A 22,223-nucleotide genomic window follows, 5' to 3' on the forward strand; every position below is an offset into this window, starting at 1 on the left:
ACTGTAATGTTATTGCTTCTCATCACATGCTATGAATTTAGAACACAGAAAGCGAATGAAAAGAAGATGCTTCACAGGGACGTTGGGACTTAAACCTCCTCTTGACTCAGAGGATTTGCTTATGTTGACATTGTATTCCAGATATGAAGACCTTTGCCGCGATCCTTACGGGGAGGCCAGAAGACTCGTGCAGTTCATCAGTGACGAAGGGCAGAAGGGATCCAACGTGGTAAACAAATCATGGATCCTTAACAAGACACGTGTTGATGAGAAAGATGGGGTACGATTACTAGATCCTGCCATGTACCAGGATCTACCAAAGGGCATCTTGGAGTACCTGAAGGAGCATCTACACGTCAACCGGGAGCATAGATTTGGGCCCTTTACGGTGGAGCGTGAAACTGCTTCCATGTATCAGCGGTGGCGGTGGGTTATTTCGTCCAAGCAGTTGACTGAAATCCAGGACGCGTGTGTAGATGTTATAAGAACTCTGGGCCACAGGTTGTTCTCCACCTTTGCTGACGTACGGAACTCCTCTATACCTCTCTTTGTGGATAATCCTTCCTGAATGTACAAAACTTCATTAAAGATAATATTTAACTTACGATGTGTTTACTGGTCAAATAAATGCAATATTCTATACACTCGGTACCCTACACCTACAACATCCTACGCCTTCAACATCCTGCACCTTCAGTGACCTATGCAAGTCATGTACAACATTTTGCTGGTAAGGAATAACAAATGACGAATAGTAGTGTTGTTATAAATTTATCATTCCGTTACTGAATTTACTCATTTTATGATTTTATTGCTGAAGCAGACACTTTGTAGGGCAGATAACTTGTCTCTACTTTTTTTTGCAGTTGAGGAAGATCTAATCAGTTGCTTTAGAAATACGTCACTCCATCTTCGATTTCATTCAATTTATTGCATATTCCTATTGCAGGTTGTCTCCTCAACACTGTCCTGGCCCAGCTGATGACCTGAAATGTTAGAAATGTTCAGAGAGAGAGAGAGAGAGAGAGAGAGAGAGAGAGAGAGAGAGAGAGAGAGAGAGAGAGAGAGAGAGAGAGAGAGAGAGAGACCATTGCAAAGATATACCAACACTCATGTCCTTGTCTTTGAAAAGCACATCAATAAACATTATATAAAAAAAAATCTATCGGATTAAAAATAGTAAGAAAATGGGAGGATAGAAAGAAAATGGGAGAACAGAAAACTGGAAAATAGAGGCTAGAGAAAATGGGTGGATAGAGACTAGAATATACACAGCTCGAATACACTTACCTACTCTAGAATGGTGACGCAGGAAGAACTGAAGTAGAAAGAGAACAGCGCTACGCATCGTCCCTCACTGGCTGCACCTTCCTCGGGAGAACTGGAGGAAGGAGAGGAAGTTATGTGATGCATCGTGTGGGGTTGTTGAGGTGTTAGTAGTCAGTGAAGTCAGGGAGTCAGGAAGGCAGGCAGTCGTCTTGCTAAGTGTTGAGATTGAGGTTGAATTGCTGTTGTTGTTGTTGTTGTTGTTGTTGTTGTTGTTGTTGTTGTTGTTGTTGTTGTTGTTGTTGTTGTTGTTGTTGTTGTTGTTTTCATTGGCTTCACCTTTAAATGTTTGTCTTGTTTTGTCATGTTAATTATTCATTTTTATTTCTTATTTTTTCATTTGAAATTGTATTATAGAATGAATGTAACGGTCAAGAGAGAGAGAGAGAGAGAGAGAGAGAGAGAGAGAGAGAGAGAGAGAGAGAGAGAGAGAGAGAGAGAGAGAGAGAGAGAGAGAGAGAGAAAGCACGGGCAGCAGGTGTTTTGGGACTAAAGTAGGAATAGATCTAACACCTGTGTGAGCTCATTGATTAACGGTATTTATCCAGGTGACCACTTTATAGATGAATCTTGTGTAACTGTGAAGGAGTTTTTTTTTCTTTTTTTTTAGGTAATCATATATACTTTCTTTTCGTGTGTACTCGTATTAACTGTAAACTTGCGTAAATCTTTGTTGAAGAGATTAAATAAACTACACACACACACACACACACACACACACACACACACACACACACACACACACACACACACACACACACACACACACACACACACACACACACACACACACACTTGGAAATTTCTTTTGGTAGTCTTAATGTAACTCTCCACTTCCACTACGCGTTTTACTGTTCAGATGTGATATAACCACAGGTGTTCGAATATATTAATCCAAACACTCCACTCCCCTCATTTCTCAACCAGTCCATGCACCATTGAACACATTTGCTCCGTCTTCTTTGAAATGGTGACAGCTGTGTGGCGTGTTCGTCACAGAGATCAGAGATATAGGGATGATATTGCTAAACTCTTTCCTTAAGGGTAAATTCTGCTAATTACACAATTCTGACGACACACACACATACACACACACACACACACACACACACACACACACACACACACACACACACACACACACACACACACACACACGCACGCACGCACGCACGCACGCACGCACGCACGCACGCACGCACGCACGCACACACACACACACACACACACACACACACACACACACACACACACACACACACACACACACACACACACACACACACACACACACACACACACACACACTTTGCTGACGCTTTCCTTGATCATTTCTCTAGCTGTCACGTCGCAAAGTTTCCCAGCTATAATTCTCCTTGACCAAGTGCCCTTTTTGTGACCTATCATTGCAAAGAACTTGACCTTCATCCGCGGCACTGCGAGAAATCAGCTGGGGACACTTCTCTTGATTGCTCACGAAGAGTAAAACATATTGACACACACCGACTCTTAGGTTTTGTGTCGTTTAGAAGTGAGACTGTTACTGATGGGTAGAATATGACGTTATCGTTGGCTAGGGCGAAAAACTGAGGATTTTTAGAGGTGTTAAGAAGCTTTGACGTTTTATCTTCTTGTCTGGGCACCGGTATTGCTTCCTGCACATGAGATTAAAAAGAAGAAGAAAGAAAGGTTTCCTACAACAATGATGGAGGTGTGTTGATATGTTAGAAGATTTAGAGAGCTTTTAATATCTTGTTGCTTGGCTGTTTGGACGTGAGTGTTGCTTCCTGCACTTGAGGTTAAAAGAAGAATAAAAGATAGGTTTCTTACAAGATTGATGGAAATGTATTGATGTGTAAAGAGTTTTTAGAGGGCTTTTTAACACATGATTGCTGCTTTTATTGTCCAGACGTGGGTACTGATTCTTGCACTTGAGATTGTAAAAAGAAAGTAAATAAATAGATAAAAAAATAAATAATGATAATAATAATAAAAATTGCTACAAGAGTAATATAAGTGTTTTCATGTGTAAGGACCTTTGGAAATATTTTAACACTTATTAGGTCTTTCTTACTGTTTGGATGTGTGTACTGCTTCCCTTGCCATGAGCACTGCAGATTTCTTTCCTATTCTGACTGAAGAGGTCATGGATTTTGTGTATTCATTACTTACGTTTGCAATTGGTGCGGTCAGGAAAGAAGGTGATGTCGTCCAAAGCCCAGGAACTGTCGTACACCTTGCCGTGAATGACGACCTGGGAGAGAGAGAGAGAGAGAGAGAGAGACGAGAGAGAGAGAGAGAGAGAGAGAGAGAGAGAGAGAGAGAGAGAGAGAGAGAGAGAGAGAGAGAATTGTATTTGTAGTAATGTTTTGTTGTTGTTGTTGCTGTTGTTGTTTCAAGAGCAACAGATACTGGGGGAATCGGAAACTGACTGGAAGCAAAACAAAGCTAGGAATGACTATTTTAATCAAACATATACGTGCAGCTGTGTGTGTGTGTGTGTGTGTGTGTGTGTGTGTGTGTGTGTGTGTGTGTGTGTGTGTGTGTGTGTGTGTGTGTGTGGTGTGTGTGTGTGTGTGTGTGTGTGTGTGTGTGTGTGTGTGTGTGTGTATAAACATTCACATACGTATTGTTCAGTGCATATATTTTTCGGGACTTTTCCTTCACTGCGAACTCTTTTTCACACATGACTTTTTTCCACGCACATTTCAAAGCAGACAGCGGACACACCTGGCGCTGACTCACCTGATATTCTGAGGGCTGGGACTCGAGGAGGACCTGAGCATAGCGCCACTTTGGGCTCTGATCACTAACTGGAGGGTCCGTCAGCTCCTTTTGCTTGATATTCCACACCACCACCTCCTCCTCCCCTTCCCTCACCCTGTGGAAAACATTGAACACTGCAGGGTGAAGCATAACAGGAAAAAAAAAAAAGAAAAGTCACGTGGCCGGTCAGGGAAACACTTCTCATTAATAATCGGAAGACTAAAGGGCATTTGGTGTTTTCTGAAGGGGTCGCAGAGGAAGCGTAACAGCGGAGGGTGGAGTTGTGCAGCTCCTCAGGTGTGTCAGGTGTGTCTCGTAGTGCATTTCTTACCTTGCTATGGAGAGCTCGGCGTCCTCGTCTTCGTAAATCTCAGAGAACCAGAAGGAAAGGCAGTAAGGTGTGTTTTCCGCCAGCTTGGGACTCGAAATGCGACTCTCCTTTTTGCTTCTGAAGGAGAACAGGTAAGCAAAGCCGCCTGTACGGAAGAGAATGGTGAAGATTACGCTCCATGACGGTAACAAATGTACGCCAGTCTAGAAATGTTAGGTATATTCATTAGTAGATACATAATAAAAATAGAATACTTACATGGATTTTTGAAGATAAAAAAAAAACGAAAAAAAATTACGATTGAATTAGTTATGTCAGGTGCAGTGAATCCTTTCATGGTAACACATGTGGAGTTTTTTTTTTTCTGTTAATGGTAACAGATGTGCTGGACGTGACACCTCACTCGTCAAGGATTGAGGAGCACATTTACGCAGCTGTACACCAAACACTGGCTAAATTTATGTGTGGATGAGGAAGACTTATCAAATATATGTATGATGTGGATGTATGTGTATTTAACTGCCAAGAGGAAGGTCTCAAGGCGCTTCTTCAGTTTTGGATAACCTTTTTGGATCTTTTTCTATAGGGAAAGGCCCCTCAGTAGACCTTTTTTGTTCGTAAATTATTGTTGCCCTTGGCCAGTACCCCTTTTAAGTGTGGGTCTGCTGGCTTCTTGTAGCTTCTCTTATGTTACGTTCTTGTATATGTGAAGCTAGAAATCTACTGGAAACCTCCCAGTGAATGCTTCTTGCGCTTCTCTTATGTTATGTTCTTGCAGCCTCCCTTATGTTTGGTTTTTATATGTGAGAGATCAGGAAATCTGGAAATCTTGAATCCTGATATCAAAACTCCAGTGACCGATACCCCTCACCGGTTCTACTCTGGACTCACTAACGAGCTGACGAGTGTCGCATTACCCCACACGCTCTCCTTTCTGAGACCCTTAAAAGATTCACCTTGGTTTACCCCTGGTAGCCCTTCGTCCCTCAAAGACCTCCCCTCCCCTCGTTTCCTCTCACCTCCGTCTGCGTTGAAGGTGTGGTCCTTGATCAGACGGTTGTCCCGCGGCAGGTGCCAGGTGTCTGAGTCGGGCTTGTCTGCCGTGTGGTCCTCGATCTTCCAGTGACAGAAGTTGTGGTCAAAGGTACAGTCCGCCTCCCCGACACTTGCTGATGCCGGCACCACTGGGGGAAGGGGGGGATTTGTTACATACTCGTACATGCTGTGCCATATGTAATTTATTTGATGTTACTACTTCGTTATACTGCTTTACCTTATGTATCACTATATACTACTGCTACTGCTGCTGCTGCTGCTTCTACTACTACTACTACTACTACTACTACTACTACTACTACTACTACTACTACTACTACTACTACTACTACTACTACTACTACAACTACAACTACTACTACTACTACAACTACTACTACTACTAATGATGATAATAAAAATAATGATTACTACATTTTTTTTTTTCACTACGAATGGACACCTGTTCATTTGAATTCGGCATAAATTTATTTCTGTAGTGTGCTGTGCATTGATTTACGATTCCAGCAACTGCGATTCGACATATGTTGAAAGGAATTCGGCACAGTGCACTTGTTTTCACCTGCTACTTGAGCATATTTCATCCATATTCTAATTCTCCGATTATAGAAATTCAAATGAACATGTCGATTCGCAGTGAAAAAGGTGTACCACTACTATCACCACCACTGCTACTACCACTACCACCACCACCACCACCACCACCACTCCTACTACTATTACTACTACCACTACTACTACTATACTACATAATAATAATAATAATAATAATAATAATAATAATAATAATAGTAATAATAGAGTACATGTGATGCACTACCGCTCCTACGACTACTGGTATTACTATGACTTTTTCTATGTCACCATTTTGTATGAATAATCCTAAAAAGATCTTATTAATATCTTTCCTTTATTATATCCTTAGATACACACTATTACTCTTTGGACAGCTGCTGCTACGACTTTTTTGTCTCCAAGATTACGTTACTGTCCATCCTTCAACCCTTTTAGTAGCAAAGCATGAAGTTAATATTATTCTGTGTATCAGTAAAGTACCTCATTATGGTTAGGAATATATTTTTTCATAATCAGTGGTGTTAAAAAATCATCTGCAGTTACTTATCCACTACAATTATTATTTCATTTACTCCAGACTGACTTGTATTATTAGTATTATTAGTATGTTCATGAAGCTCGGACATGTACAGACACGATTCAGTACCACTTCCATCCCCTCTGAGTCAAATAGTAAAGGAAACTTGAGTCCGCCTGTAAACATTTCCGCCTCCCCGCCACGCCGTCATCCAGGGAGTCATAATAACGGAAGACGGCGTGACTTCACAACACTGAAGCCACTGAGGTACATTTCCCCCGCCACGCTCTCCCTGTCCCGCTCCAAAGAACTACACCGAAAGTTTTGAGTCATTCCTCCTCTGGCCTCCCCACCTACGCGGCTCCCAGTGGCTTCACGTAGCTGTAAATGGGGATTAGACGTAGCGTGGGCTGGCTGGCTGGCCTCAACATTATACAGTATGTTTCTTTAAGGTATTCCTGAGTCCGCAAGAAGGCGTGTGGTTAATGATTTATTGATGATTAATTACTCATATATTCCCTGTGAGGTCTCATGAGGAAACTTTAATACAAATATAAGAAAATAAATAAATAAAATAAATAGATAAAAAAGTATTTTATTTTGGAGTCACCTGGGCACTGAAATGATTGGGAGATTGATTATATTGCCATGCGAGGTCTGGAGAGGAAACTTTAATTTAATGACAGAAAACAACAGTTTGGCACACCTTGGCTGGACTCACCTGAGCATTGAGACGAGGAGAAGACCGTGATGTCATCCACGCCCATCATGCCCATCACCTTGGGTCCCTGCACGCCCTCGATACCCACCTGCAGGGGGTCTGACAAGACGGGCACCGGCACCTGACGGACGAGGAGGTGAGGGAACGCTAAGGATTACAAAGGAAAAACAAATAATACAGCGGATCTTAAGGCTACCCCGTCTGATCACCAGCATCTGTGGGACGAGGTGATGAAGGAACCTGAAGGAACACAAAGGATGAACAAATAGTACAGTAGTAGATCTTAAGGCCTTAGGTATTTCCGATAAGCAAACCCGTCTCATCACCAGCGTCTGTGGGACGAGGTGATGAAGGAACCTGAAGGAACACAAAGGACGAACAAGTAGTACAGTAGTAGATCTCAAGGCTTTAGGTATTTCTGATCAGCAACCCCGTCTAATATGAAGGAACTGTAACACAAGGGAGCGCATATAAGGTGGAAGTAAGCTATGGTCTTGAATAAGTTGTTTTGTGATGACTTCATTAATAGTCCGGGGGGCGCGTTCCTTTACCGTTTCCTCTGCCTAGACTCCTGACGCAGCGCTCAGTGTGGCAATAACACGGCTGGACACGTATTGAAATGTCGTGGCGGTGAGATACTACGATATTTGAGTTTCTTGCCGGGAAGTCGCTCACCTCCACCTGTTTGCCGTGAGAAGAGGGATCGAAGGTCGGGCTTAATCATACTCAAGGGTGTGTGCGCCAGACAGGATGGAAGGAGGTGCACGTACAGCCATGTGTCGTCAGACGAGTTACGGGTTAAATATAGACACAGAGTAGCGACCTGCCTTCGCTCACCTCATACTGTTATTCTTCAGATTAAAAAAATAAAAATAAATAAATAGATAAATAAAGATAAATAAATAAAATGTCAACAGCAACGGATTGTATATACACTTGATCCCCGCTTCACTACAATCGGAATTTAGAATAAATGTAATGCACTTGTGAAACATTATAAACAGTGTTGAGGGCTCTTGTGTAGCTTAACTCTTTCACTGCGGTATGGAACAATTCACAACACTAAAAAGAACGTATACAATCTTTTAGAGGGGATGAAAAGAGTAGATTATCCAGTCCAAGCCAGTGTTATGCTCAGAGGTGGCTGTAGGAGAAGTAATATATAAATGCCTAAGAGTAGTTTGTGATTAAGGAAACATGACAAGTAGCAGTGAAAGGGTTCGAGAGATGATGAACGAAACATGTCAATTAGCAGTGAAAGGAATGAGGAATCCCACAGACAAAACCAATATCGAGTCAAACGCTCACTCCACTACTACAGGAATAGCGATGTAAGGCTGCTGTGAAACATAAAACCGGATCTAATGTGGATGCTGTCACTTGGCATACATACAGTGGCGTGGGGATGTTGTGTAACGTGAAGACTCCACCAGACAGGACCAATATCGAATCCAATACTCTATCGTGCGGGAAGTTACGAGTTGGTTACAGTCAGTCACTTTGCACGTCGACTCACAATTGTAACTGTTTTGTGGCGCCGGTGGATGCAGCCTGCGCAGAGCAATGGCAGAAGGCAGAGCAATGGCAGTGATGGCAGTGATGGCGCCGCAGTGAGGTTTTTCATTGTTCATATTTTTGTGTGAGGTTTCGTTGTACCGTTTGCTGTTTTCGTGTGATGGCTCCCACCACCTGTGTATTTATATATCTGGTTGTTTATTTATTTGTTTATTTGTGTTTAGTTGTCAGGGAGGCTGCACATGTGGAAAAGTAGTAAAGTAAAATAAAATGTCCGCTCGTCATGCTGCTCCTCCTCCTCCCCCCCGAAAATAAGAAAAGAAAAGAAAAGAAAAGAAAAAAATAAGTTTAACCTTAAATATCTCTTGATAATGTTTTTTTTTTCTTTCTTTCCTTCTTTCATTCTTTCTTTTTTTTTACTATTTCAAGTCGTAGGGAGGAATATGCTGTTTTTTTTATCATTATTATCTTCAACTTTTTTTATTTTAACCGTTCACGTCACAGGGAGGAATATGATAATGTGTTTTTTTACTGTTATTATATTTTATCTATTTTCTTTTCTTTTTAACCGTTCAAGTCGCAGGAAAGAATATCTGAGGGTAAGTTTTGCTCATTCCTATTTTTTCCCTCATTATTTTCCTTAACCTCCTTGCTTTTTTTTTCTCTCCCTCCTGTTGTCGCTGCAGTGCACGACTGATGGAGCCAACCTAACTGTGAAAGCTCCCACTTACTGACCATGTAAGTTGAGTGTTCTCGGCAACAAGTGACATTCACCTCCTTGCTTCCTGAGCTGGTCCGTATAAGGCTTTAATGCTCTAATGACTGGTGCATCCAGTGGCGCCACGAGACAGCAGCGGGAGCATGAGTGTCACGTCTCTCTGGTTCCTCAAGAGTGATGTCAGATTGTACAAATTGTTACAGATTAGAACCAAGCGAAACAAACCATAATTATCCATTTTTACTGCTATGGGCGCCTTTTGTTGACATTTAGAACATTGTATTGAATCGTTTGCATGGATATAATGATGAAGAGTAAGACGTTGATTTTATCATTGGTAAGTTACATGACTGCGTATTTTAGGAGATTGGCACAAAAACCATTCATTTAAAAGTTCTGTATGATCGTGAAAAAATTAACTAGCTGTGAAGGAGTTAAAATAAAATAAAACGAAGCAGTATTAGACAACCAACTGCCTCCATCTATCGCATTTTAAGTTTTTGATCAGTGTTCATTTTGCAGATCATTAATTCACTAGGACAAGAAATGATGGATTCAGGCTTTACGAAGTTAGATTTAAAAAAAAGTCAGGAAGGAACTGATTCTCGAAAGACTGGTAGATGAATGGAATAGACTCAGTAATCAAGTTGTTAGTGCTGAGTCATTAGAGTTTTAAAAGAAGGTTAGACAAATTTATTGATAAGGCTGAGAGATGCAAATAGTTAGGCATGTTTCACACAGGGATTGCCACGTGTAGGCTTCTTGCAGCTTCCATTATTTTCTTATGTTCTTATGTACTACTACCACCTCTACTTCACCTAACTACACACCCCCCTACAAAAAAATAGAAAGCAGTCAATATGCCAGTTTCTGTTCGATTTATAAGCACCATTACTACTGATAATAATGATAATTACTACTACTACTACTACTACTACTACTACTACTACTACTGCTTGAGGTAACTACACATACCCAACAAAGGACAGAAAGCAGTTTACAGTTACTACACAGCCCATCTGCCGCCCGGGACTCGAACTGGTTTTGAAGTTTGGAAGATCAGCACCTAACAGATGGGAGTGTGCAGGCAGTAACCACCCACCTGAGCGTAGTTCCAATGGGAGTGTTGTTTGTTTTGCAGCCGCCACACCGTCACGTTCTTGTTCGGGTACATAAGCACGACCTGTCAAGCGAAATGTGACCGTTGTAATGCAGTTTGTTAAGAGCATCCAGTGGGTAACATATGGGCAATTAGAATGGCAGAGTAGTTACCTGGTTATTGTGTTTAAAGGTTGTTACTGGTGATAGATGGGCAGAGTAATTCAGTGGTTAGTGCTGTTGAGTCTAGCACATAATAGATACACAATTGATAGAACAGAATTACTACCTGCGGATTGCGTATAGAGGTTGTAACTGGTGATCGGTTGGTGGTTAGAGTAATACAATGGTTAGTTAGCTATTCTGTTGAGTCTAGCACATAACAGGTAAACAACTGGTGGAACAAAATGACACGACAAATTGGGAAGCTTAACTGATAGATGGACAGTCAGAGTAACCTAGCTATTCTGTTAAGAGTGTTACACATAATATATAATTAGTTTAATGAAATAACGACTTAGGAAAGATGAGTGAACAAAAACTGACAGATGGGCAGTGAATTAAATGATAGACAGTTTTTTCATAACAGACTGGTAACTTAATTAAATAAAGATACGGAAGATAAGAGAATTAGATTAAGAGAATTTTTAAAACATGGTCAATTCTTGTAGCAGACTGGCAACGTAGCGATAACAAATGTAGATAGGGAAGATAGAGAATTAGAGGAAGAGGGCAACCTTTACAGCAGTCTAGCAACTTAGGAATAGTAAATGAAGATACGGAAAGATAGAAAGTTAGATGAAAGAATTTTGGCAGCCTGAAATAGACACCCAGCTGAAATATAGAAGAGCAAAGGAGACTGAACTAAATTTTGTCCTTAATACAATCAGAGGTTAATGACGATAGTGATGACGATGATGGTGATGGTGATGGATCATGTCACTAGTTCACATCACTGGTCATTATACTTCACTTCATGTCTGCGTGTAACCTTTTCATTCCTTTGTATCTACCAATGGAAAAACAAAGCAATGAATACCTACACAATTTCTTCAAACCAGACGATGGCCATTTAGCTAAGTCACCCCTCAGTCATACACTATCTGATGCTTTCCCCGCTGTTCTCCCACAAAGTATTGATGTTTTGATGGATAACTAAGGAATACTACACACTCACACGCACCCTAAAAGTAACCCACACTTTAATAATCGTATTCTCCGCCCTCTTATCTCGAGACGCTTAAGACTGCCACCAGAACTGCTTTCAAACGTATAGGGAAAAGAAGGAATGGATAGGTGTAAAGTGATAGATAGAAAAAATAGACAAGTGAATAGATAAAATGAAGATAATTTTTTCCTCCTGCACCCTGTTATAAAAAAGAACAAGAAGAACAGAAATATGGAAAGGAGAACAAGAACAGGAAAATTAAGAAGAGCAAGAACAAGAACAACGAAAACAACAAAACAACAACAACAACAACAACAACAACAGGAAGAAGAAGAAGAAGAAGAACAACAACAACAACAACAACAACAAGAACAACAACAGGAAGAAGAAGAAGAAGAAGAAGAACAACAACAACAACAACAACAACAACAACAACAACAACAACAACAACAACAACAACAACAACAACAACAACAACAACAACAACAACAGGAAGAAGAAGAAGAAGAAGAAGAACAACAACAACAACAACAACAACAACAACAACAACAACAACAACAACAACAACAACAACAACAACAACAACAACAACAACAACCACCAATCAACAAACCACCACCACCACCACCACCACTACCGCCAATCAATCAGACAAGCAAGCATCACCTGAAGAGCTCCCAAGTGTCTTTGCGAGGCGACATTCGTGAACATGTAGACCCAGAAGGAGAGGCAGAAGACACCAGAGTCCTCCTTGATCTTCGGGGACACCATTGCCGCTCTGTCTCGGGGTTGGTTGGTGTAGCAGTTGAGGTCAAACTTCATGTACTTGTCCGTGAAGTGGAACCAACTCCTGCAAGGGGAAGAGGACAGGTGACACGGAAGGAGGTATTTGGCTAGGGCGTGGTCGTTAGCCTTTGTGTCTTTGTAACGGGATGTGGGAGGGGTATGAGAGAGAGAGAGAGAGAGAGAGAGAGAGAGAGAGAGAGAGAGAGAGAGAGAGAGAGAGAGAGAGAGAGAGAGAGAGAGAGAGAGAGAGAGAGAGCGAATACGTCCTATTGTGCTTTCGCTTTTGGTTTTATGTTTTATTTTTTTCTTTTCCTACCCTCCCAACCACCCATTCTCTCTCTCTCTCTCTCTCTCTCTCTCTCTCTCTCTCTCTCTCTCTCTCTCTCTCTCTCTCTCTCTCTCTCTCTCTCTCTCTCTTACTCGGTGTGTCCTGGGGGATCGTAGTGGCCTCCTGACACTCTGGAGAGGAAGGCACAGTCGTAGGGGCTCCTGCCAGGCACCTGCCACTTGCACGTCCCGCCCACGAAGGTGCAGTCTCCCCACAACGCGCTGGTGCCCGACGGCTGACCTGCCACGGGGATTAACGTTGTCTTATTGCTGGTGTTTCTCTCAGCTGCGCCATGACATTGTTGCGGCAACTAGTTATTAACTGACCATTCAACCTCGTAATCAAACTGCTGGTGTTACTACTGCTACTACTACTACTACTACTACTACTACTACTACTACTACTACTACTACTACTACTACTACTTCCATAACTCTAGATCATATAACTTTTAATTCTGCCACAATCAACTGTCCACCCAGCACAACATCCCAGCACAACATCACCAAGGAAGTCAATATTTCACATCTCTCCTCCCTTCCTTCAGGTGAACTCACTCGGACAAGGGCCTTGCGTGAACCTGAAAGAGTCAAGGCTGATGTCCCCAGCACCGACAGACCCGACGGACGCCTCCAACACCAGCTGGATCTCCTGGTCGATGGCTACAGTTTGCTGACAGGCGTACCAGCTGTTCCAGGTGAGAGAGAGAGAGAGAGAGAGAGAGAGAGAGAGAGAGAGAGAGAGAGAGAGAGAGAGAGAGAGAGAATTAAATGTTTTGCTATTCGTGTTCAGTTTCGCGTGAACATCATACGTGAAAGAATGAAATCAGTGTCCACCACGTGATTCTCAAAACATCAGGTGAATTACGTACAGATCAGTGCCACTGGTTGAGTCTGGGTTGACCTGCCACAGCACTGTAGTGGCGTTGACCTCGTCCGTTGACATGTGAAGCAGCCTTGGGTGGACAGGAATACGTGACAAAGAACGTGCATAGTGTAGGATTGAATGATGAAGCGATGGTGCTCTTACACACACACACACACACACACACACACACACACACACACACACACACACACACACGCACGCACGCACGCACGCACGCACGCACGCACGCACACACACACACACACACACACACACACACACACACACACACACACACACACACACACACACACACACACACACACACACACACACACACACACACACACACACACACACACAATTCTAGCGTACACATTATTTGCATGCTAATTTCTGTTTTAATTTCGAGTGGAGCAAACGATAAAATACAGTTATATTCAAAATCGCGTGTTTATGCAATATTTAAACATGCAAACTTGTTTTACAATGAAGGCAGCTTTTACTTTATTTGCTCAATTTCTCGCTTGCTGTTTTACTCATGAGCGAGGAATATAGCCCTCTTGCTGCGCCGCATTACATTCAGTTCGTTAAGCAATCAGAGGAGCGCCTCGGTACCTAAGGGCGCCCAGTCCTCCGCCGTGCATGTTGACCCAGAAATGAAAGCACAGCGGCTCCTCACGAGGCTGCAGCACATCAGACACCAGCCTGGCAGTTTCCCCGGACAATCTGGGCGATTCACTGTCTATGTACGCGTAACCTCCTGCCAAAAGAAAAGAAAAGAGTAACATCTGTGTAATCTCCAGACATTATTGGCAGATGCAGATCAAGTCATGTCACCCTGTTAGATCTGACCTCTTTATTCTTTATCACCATAGTTAATAATCTAATTTATATATGATTGCTCCCTATGATCCCGTTGTTGTGGAGCCTTGGATACCTTCAGTCAAGCCTTCGTATGATTAAGGGGAGATTCACCCCTTTTTTTTGTGAAAAATTAAAAACTGCGGCAGTTTATATGAAACTTGACCAGAAAGTAGCTATGATACATACTTACATGTGTCGAGATTTTCAGAATGATATATGAAAAGAAAAAAAAATATTTGCCATGAATCTAATTAATTTTCACCTAACTTAAACCAATTACTACTCAGACATTTTTAATTAAAGTCTCCTAGGAGGCTTGCGTTCATATCCCACCGCTGCCACCACTTTCTAAAAATACACACTCTTACAAAAGGTGAAGAGGTAACTCAAGTTTGGTAGAGATACTTTTGGAATAATTACACATCGAGTGTGCATTGATAGTATTGCACATGCAATACAGTCATGGTCAATAATTGATTAGTCTGCTGTTTTCACCTCCAATGTACCGAGCATTTCCCTTCAATCTTATGTTCTCTGATATGCTGGAAATCTGGCAGGTGCTATTTTTATAAGGACATGGACAGCAGATCAGAAGACAGGATTAAAGGAAATCTCAAGACAATAGAAGTGAGTGTGGCAGGTCACTTGCTTTCTGACCGTGACAGTACCTGTAGTGACGTGAGGGTCGAGGGAGGAAGCTTGGTCCTTGGCCGGCCCCGTTCCACGTTTGTTGCTGCTCCACCCGAGGCTCCAGTCGAAGTCGTCCTCGTCAAGTGCGTTATTCCAACTGCAGAAGTCTTGATCAAAGAGACACTCGTCTGGGAGAACCATGGAGAGATATTTATTTTTCCTGTGTATTTTTTGTTTTGTTCAACCTACGACTAGGTTAAGCTAAATTCATCTCTAATTGACAATCTTAAATCAAATTAATCTTAAAATAATTACTTTGAGAAATCTTTGCCATACCTACTATTGTTCCATCCATCCTCTGCTACGCTTGCTATCCCCCGTCTTTTTAGTCAATGGTTTCATTTTATCTGCGTTTCCTTGCGTCCTCCAGCTTTTTCCTTCACCGGTTTTACCTTTCCCTATCATTTATCCAATCACTCTTCTTCAGTATCCTTTCTGCGACGTATAGATCCTGTTCTTTCTGTGTATTAACCTTTCGACTGCCACATGGTATACTTTTCCCTAATTACCAATCACTCTGAGACATCTTTATTTGTCCTACAGCCACATCCAATCTTTGAACTGAGAAGAAATTGCAAAATGTGTTCTTTTTCATCATTAACATTATTGTAGATGTTTATAAGGACTTCGCGCATCGCTTCTGGTGCTGTTAATTGTTTCATGCAGCAGTGAAAGGGTTGAATCAAACAATCAATCACTCAATCAATCACTCAATCAGTCACTCAATCAATCACTCAATCAATCATACTGACAGTCTCCCCAGTCAAGGCACTTACTCTCACAAGGTCCTGCATTGAAAATGATGTCATCCACCGCCACAAAGCCGCGGTATCTAGTGTAGCTGGCGTCGGGGGAGGCGGAGAATACGATACTGTGCTTCTGTCTCGTTGAGTAGGTGATCGCTGCCCGCCGCCAGTCACCGCCTGTGGTCTGCCGTCTCCGCCACAGGGTCATAGGGCGGAAGTTCAGTGGGATGGAGGTGTTGGTGATGGCTTGCATTGGGTCGTCGCTGTCGTAGGTGATAAGTAGTACCTTCATGGACTCCACACCCAGCTGACCCATGAAGAACTGCGGGAGACCAGGTGTTGGTTGATTAAAGTGGCTAAGAACGGAATGCTGTGCTTTGTTATGTTCTCGGTATGTTAAGAAACTTCAGCGTTCACTAAAAATTCTGTCACCCAGCTTATCTCCTCGCCTCCTTCTTATACTCAGTCATCCATCTGGTGTTTTCTATGTTGATTTTCTTTTTTCTTGCATTGCCGTCTTTATTTCCCTGCTCATTCTATACCATTCTTCTTCCCCTGCCTCTTCTGTCCCCACACTCCAAGTCCTTTTAACATCACTACCCTGTTTTTCTATGTTAATATTCTTTCTACTTGCATTCCTGTCTTCATTAACAGATCCTGCAACATCCCCTGCTCCTTGTATATCGTCCTTCTTCCCGAGCCTTTCCTATCCTGTGTTCCTGTCCTTTGTTCATTTCCTTGTTGTTGTGGAGCATTAAGTCAATCCATGAGATCATTTCCTTACCGAGAATGTGACGCAGCTCCCTTCAGGTCCCGTGGTGGACGCAGGACTGGTCACCATCCACGCCTCCTTTCGTGCCATGTCCGTCACGGTGGCTAACCCGTACCCGCCTGGCCCATGCCGCAGCACCCACACGTCAGAAAGGTATTAGAGAACTAGCGTTAAGATACATGAGAACCGCATTTAGTTTAGTTATGAATGCCAGAACATAACACGAGCGAAACTTTGAGCTACTGCACATTGTTTCAGTGACAACAAAGCAGCTCTCGCCTACATAAACAGACTGAATAAATTAACGAATTAATAAATAATCTGGACTAGTCTAGACTGTAATAGCAAGTTAAAAAGTGAAGAAAATAGCGGTTATTCCTCATTTAATGCGTCAATTGCGAGAGGAGCAGAGATTGAATCATAACAGAGGAAGTGAGGTCACCTGAGGAGCTGCCCTGGGCGTCTTCTTTGGGTCCTCCTTGCCAGAGATAGGAACTGCCTCTTCCAGTTTTCCAGGGGGACCGATGGAAAGCCGCGACGTCCATAACGAGATCGCACGTGGACACCTCGCCGTTCTCCTCGTTGAAGGAGCAGTCCTGGGAGGGGAAAGGAGGCTTGGAGGTGTCAGTCTTATTGATGCTTTGAATGGGGAAGAAGACACAGGATTAGAAAGCAATATTTGGTGCTAGTTAGAAATAGAAAGTAAACTCTGAAGGGGGAAGAAAATAAGACTTACATAAAAAGAACATAAGAAATAAGGGAAGCTGCAAGAAGCGACCAGGCTTACACGTGGCAGTCCCTGTATGAAATATACCTACCTATTTCCATCTATTATCCACATCCATAAACCAATCTAATCTTCTCGGAGGTGTAAGTCTTTCTAATGCTTTGAATAGAGTAATGAACCCAAGCTTAGAAGCATTATTTGGTGCTAGTAAATCCAGAAGGGACAAGGAAAGAAGACTTGGAGGTGTAAGTCCTTCTAATGCTTTGAATAGACGAGTGGACACAATGCTATAAAGCAATACATGGTAATTGAAAGCAAACTGTGACGTCCTAATTAATCAGAGGAGGGGAGAAGGAAAGGAGGCATGGAGGTGTAAATCTTTCTAATGCTTTGAATAGAGGAGTGGATCCAAGGTTAGAAAACTAGACTTGGTTTCACTTCGTAATTGAAAGCAAACTGTGACATCATAATTGATCAGAGAAGCTTATGCATCTGCTGAAACCAACGAACAAATACCAACGAACGAACATAACACAGTGGGGTGGGGAGGAAGTCATTCATCAGCTTGCTTACTTTGCGCTCTTCCATCCCCTATCCATCTCCCCCACGTCACTCTTCCGCCGGCACAGACTACGTGAAAAAGCAATCTTATCAGGGGAATCAGACTACATGCAGAGTCGGAAAGGCTCCTCGCTCTGTTGCTGCATCCTAATACCGGAAACTTCTGTATCTTGCGAGTGCTTCTTGACTCACAAACGTAACTTCATCGACACTAACCATTCTTGATTACTCTCTCAGTCTGTCTTCCTCTCTCTTTCTCCATGACGAGGCTATGCTAGCGAATCTCACTTTGTCGTTCTATGAAAGTCACCATTTGTCCTGTAGTGAAGTATTGTGATCGACCAGATGGTGCCAATCCATGAAAACAGACTTGATCGCCGAGGCAACGGTCAGCTCAGCCCTTCCTGCCTTTACTTGACGAGAATGATTCCTGGGGATGGACGACAGACTGGTGGGATTATTTTTCCCTACTTACCTGGGAGAGAACAGCGGCGGGCCAGGTAGCAGCGCCCAGTAGAAGGCACAGCTGAAGCCTCCTCCACCCTCGCATGGTTCTCTTGTTGCTTTCTGACTCACAACCACCACCACCACTATTGAGGCATTCACAGACCACAGAAATCTTATTTGATGCCAGATTCACTCGATTTCCAACAGATCAAATAGATTTCGAGAATAAAAAAAGGCTTTCACAAATCTCCCAAACACAGGCACTCAGTTTCCATTCAATCACATGAGTGCATTGAGTAAAAAAAAAGTCAAGGATCAGGTTGCGTCGCGCGTGTCCATCAAACCCCTGGACGTGTGTGTGTGTGTGTACTGTGCAGGTGAGTGCGCTCCCTACTGCAGTGTATGGCTCACGACCTGATTTACTAGCGGGCTTTAGCGGTGGAAAGGCGGAAGTGGTCGGTTATCTGGTCCATTGTTACTCAGAGTGGCACTGGATGGCTGTGTGGGGTAATTTGAAAGGGTCTTCCCCAGTCAACTCATCCGCCTAACCGTCCGACATCCACTGCGGCTCGAGTGTTTGTGGCGTGGACGAGAAATGACCCCGCGGTGTGCGTTAGTCAATCCTGCCTTGTTATGGCTTAGTCCAGCGTAGCAAAATAACAGGGTTTAACTTACTTTTGTGAGGACAATTTACATGCATTGTGGGTCATGAATAAATTTTACAGGGGGGATGCTTTCTTGCCTAAGGCGGGAGATGCACGCACATAAAAGCGCTGATGGAAAATGTCGCGGTAACTGAGTGAGTGTTTAGACTTTGCATGGCTGCGGGAGGAAAGGGGAAATATTGGAGGGAGGAAAAGATAAAAACAAATAGTAAAACATGGGCATGGACGAAGAGGGAAGAATAGAGGCAAGTGAAAAATAAATAAGTTAAAGGGACAAAAAAGTAAAGGATAAAATCAGAAAAAAATAAAGAAATAAAGAAAGAAGGAAAGAAAGAAACAAGTAAATGATCAGTTAATAACAACTTAATAATGGGGAAATAGGAAATGGAGATAGTATAGAGCGGGGTATAAATAACATGAAAACGAAAAAAAAAAAAAAAATCAAGGAACCTTACTTTTAGGAATACGAATAGACACGCAGAGAGGAAGAGAAGAACAAAAACAAATAAATCGAACGAAATAGAATAGAATAGACAGAGTTTCCACTAATTTTTGAAAAGAGAATGGAATATAATAGAATTTCCAATAACTAAAAAAAAAAAAAAAAAAAAAATTGAAAAAAAAAACATATATAACAGTTTCCCTTAATTTTAGAACATAGAATAGAACCGAACTTTCCCCCTGTATCCATACCCTCTCTGAGCCTCAATACGCAAAAAGTGGGAGAAGGAAGGCATTGGTGAGTCTTGAGGAGAAATCACTTGCACCGAATAGTGAAGGAGTGGAGAGAAAGATGGCAGTGATGAATGAGGTGCCAACACACGAGGTAACTCTCTCCCTCCCAGGTGTTTTCTTCCCTCCCTCCCTTCCTCCTTCCCTCCATCCAAGCCTTCATCCCATCTCCTCCTCTCTTAGCCCTCTTTCTTTCTTCCTTTAATCTTTTCTCTTTCTTCTTTTGGTGATCTTTCTTAGTATTGTGTGTGTGTGTGTGTGTGTGTGTGTGTGTGTGTGTGTGTGTGTGTGTGTGTGTGTGTGTGTGTGTGTGTGTGTGTGTGTGTGTGTACGACAACACCCACTTTTATCCTGTTTCTTTGTCTGTTTTTGTCTTTGTCTTCTTCTGGTATTTATGTATATGTGTGTTTATATATGTATATGTATGTATGTATGTATGTATGTACTCGTATGTATATATATGTATTTTTGTCATTATATCTATTATCATTTATGTATTTATTCACTACGAAATTATCACTCTTCACATAAAAAACAAAACAAAAAATATCAATTATTGTCTGTCTTTATTGTTGATGATGATGATGATGATGATGATGATGATGATGATGATGATGATGCCAATGATGATGATGATGATGATGATGATGATGATGATGATGATGACGATGGCAGACTGATGGATTCTTTCTTTGTGTTTTTATTTTGATTTTCTCTCTTGTTCCGACTTGTTTCCATTTACCTGACAGCCACTCCTTTTCCTCTCCCTCGTATCTCTCACTGTTTCCTCCCTTTTTCCCACCTCTCCCTCTCCCTCTTGCTCTCCCTCTCCCTCTCCCTTTCCCTCTCCCTCTCCCTGCACGAATTCATTCTCTTTGTGTTGCTTCCTGTTTCTCTTTCTATAATTTTCTATTCATGTTTCCTTTATCAATATTTTTTATTAACAACTACACCTTTTCCTTTTTATGTCTCTCCTCCTCCTCCTCCTCCTCCTCCTCCTCCTCCTCCTCCTTTTTCTCTCATCTAATCATTACTCATCTTTTTGCTTTTCTTCCTAATCACTGTTCTTTCTCGTCTTTGTCCTTTTCTTCGTTTTCCTTCTCTTCCTCCTCTTCTTCCTCCTTTCTGTCGTCCTCGTCCTCCTCCTCCTCCTCCCCCACCTCTCACCCTTCTCATTTCCCTTCTCTTCCCTCTTTCCTCACATTCCTCTTGCTTCACGCTTCGCTACTTGAGGGAAGAGTGAAGTCTACACCGCACCGTTGTGGAGTGTGAGGGAAACAAGGAGGAGATAAAGTTGGGGAGAGGTTATGAAGGTTAAGGATGAGGTAAGAAGGAGGAAGAATGGAGGGAAAATTAGGGGGGGGTGTCATGGAAGTTACGAGCAAACGAGGTCATTATGGACTCGAAAGTTTACTCGTGTTGGTTAAGTGATTAGGTTAGGGTGTGTCTTTTTAACGCCTTGTTCGCTCCTAAGGCTTATTAGCCGTGTTAGGTTAGCTTAGGTTAGGTTTGTTTAGGTTAGGTTAGGTTAGGTTAGGTTGGTTAGGTTAGGTTAGGTTAGGTTAGGTTGGTTAGGTTAGGTTAGGTTTGTTTAGGTTGGTTAGATTAGGTTAGGTTAGGTTAGGTTAGGTTTATTTTACAATGCCACAGGGGTGAATTGTATTAGGTTAGGTTAGGTTAGGTTAGGTTAGGTTTGGTTCGGTTTGGTTTGGTTTGGTTTGGTTTGGTTAGGTTAGGTTAGGTTAGGATGTGTATTCTTAAACACCTTGTTCTCTCTTAAGAATTATTTTACAATGCCACAGAAATTATTAGTCGTTTTAGGTTATGTTAGGCTGGATTAGGTTAAGTTCGTTTAGGTTAGGTTTGGTTAGGTTACGATAAGTTAGGTTTGCTTAGGTTAAGTTAGATTAGGTTAGATTAGGTTAGGTTGGGTTAGATTAAGTTAGGTTAGGTTTGGTTAGGTTAGGTTAGGTAAGTTTTGGTTAGGTTAGGGCTTGGTTAGGTTAGGATTGGTTAGGTTAAGATTGGTTAGGTTAGGTTAAGCTAGGGCTTGGTTAGGTTACGATTGGTTTGGTTAGGTTAAGTTAGGGCTTGGTTAGGTTAGGTTGTTAGATTAGAGTAGGACTTGCATTCCTTAACATTTTTGTTCTCTTAGACGGATCATCTTTACGAAGCCTCAGAAATGATAAGTCGGGTTCTCATGAGTTTTCCACACTGATGAGGTAGAATTATTGTTAAACTGT

General features: G+C 42.2%; 2 protein-coding genes and 1 long non-coding RNA gene across 6 annotated transcripts in view; 2 read left to right on the forward strand and 1 right to left on the reverse strand.

The window, feature by feature from the left end:
- The window catches only part of LOC135089145 (carbohydrate sulfotransferase 1-like), a 28,335-nt gene extending 27,695 nt beyond the window's left edge, over window positions 1-640 (forward strand). For all 4 annotated transcript variants that reach the window (XM_063984432.1, XM_063984431.1, XM_063984430.1 and 1 more), the window contains one exon: window positions 142-640. In XM_063984432.1, coding sequence (XP_063840502.1) covers window positions 142-568 — 427 coding nt within the window. In that variant the 3' untranslated portion in view covers window positions 569-640. The remainder of the gene's footprint in view (window positions 1-141) is intronic.
- Window positions 1-22,223, forward strand: part of LOC135089147 (uncharacterized) — a 73,367-nt gene that overhangs the window by 27,865 nt on the left and 23,279 nt on the right. Inside the window, exon 2 of the long non-coding RNA XR_010261395.1 lies at window positions 13,454-13,603. This is a non-coding gene — a long non-coding RNA (uncharacterized LOC135089147). The remainder of the gene's footprint in view (window positions 1-13,453; window positions 13,604-22,223) is intronic.
- Window positions 596-19,623, reverse strand: LOC135089143 (MAM and LDL-receptor class A domain-containing protein 1-like). The gene is made up of 18 exons (XM_063984427.1): window positions 18,612-19,623; window positions 17,291-17,444; window positions 16,861-16,967; window positions 16,107-16,398; window positions 15,309-15,458; window positions 14,392-14,536; window positions 13,778-13,861; window positions 13,464-13,594; window positions 12,999-13,146; window positions 12,459-12,642; window positions 10,629-10,709; window positions 7,294-7,414; window positions 5,443-5,607; window positions 4,424-4,568; window positions 4,072-4,207; window positions 3,499-3,580; window positions 1,291-1,381; window positions 596-986 (listed from the first exon to the last, which is right to left on the reverse strand). Exons 1-17 carry the CDS (start codon window positions 18,684-18,686, stop codon window positions 1,341-1,343), a joined length of 2,241 nt encoding a protein of 746 aa, XP_063840497.1. The 5' UTR covers window positions 18,687-19,623; the 3' UTR covers window positions 596-986; window positions 1,291-1,340.

The sequence above is a fragment of the Scylla paramamosain genome, chromosome 32, assembly GCF_035594125.1.
Source record: "Scylla paramamosain isolate STU-SP2022 chromosome 32, ASM3559412v1, whole genome shotgun sequence".
Taxonomy (NCBI): domain Eukaryota; kingdom Metazoa; phylum Arthropoda; class Malacostraca; order Decapoda; family Portunidae; genus Scylla; species Scylla paramamosain.

What these genes read in the sequence shown, in the direction of transcription:
- LOC135089143 (XM_063984427.1), bottom strand. Translation starts at nt 18,686, where the DNA reads ATGCGAGGGTGGAGGAGGCTTCAGCTGTGCCTTCTACTGGGCGCTGCT. An exon ending in CACGCAAGGCCCTTGTCCGA is followed by an intron (nt 13,147 to 13,463) that starts GTGAGTTCACCT and finishes TCCCCGTGGCAG; the next exon opens with GTCAGCCGTCGGGCACCAGC. An exon ending in CCCAGCCCTCAGAATATCAG is followed by an intron (nt 3,581 to 4,071) that starts GTGAGTCAGCGC and finishes TCTCTCTCCCAG; the next exon opens with GTCGTCATTCACGGCAAGGT.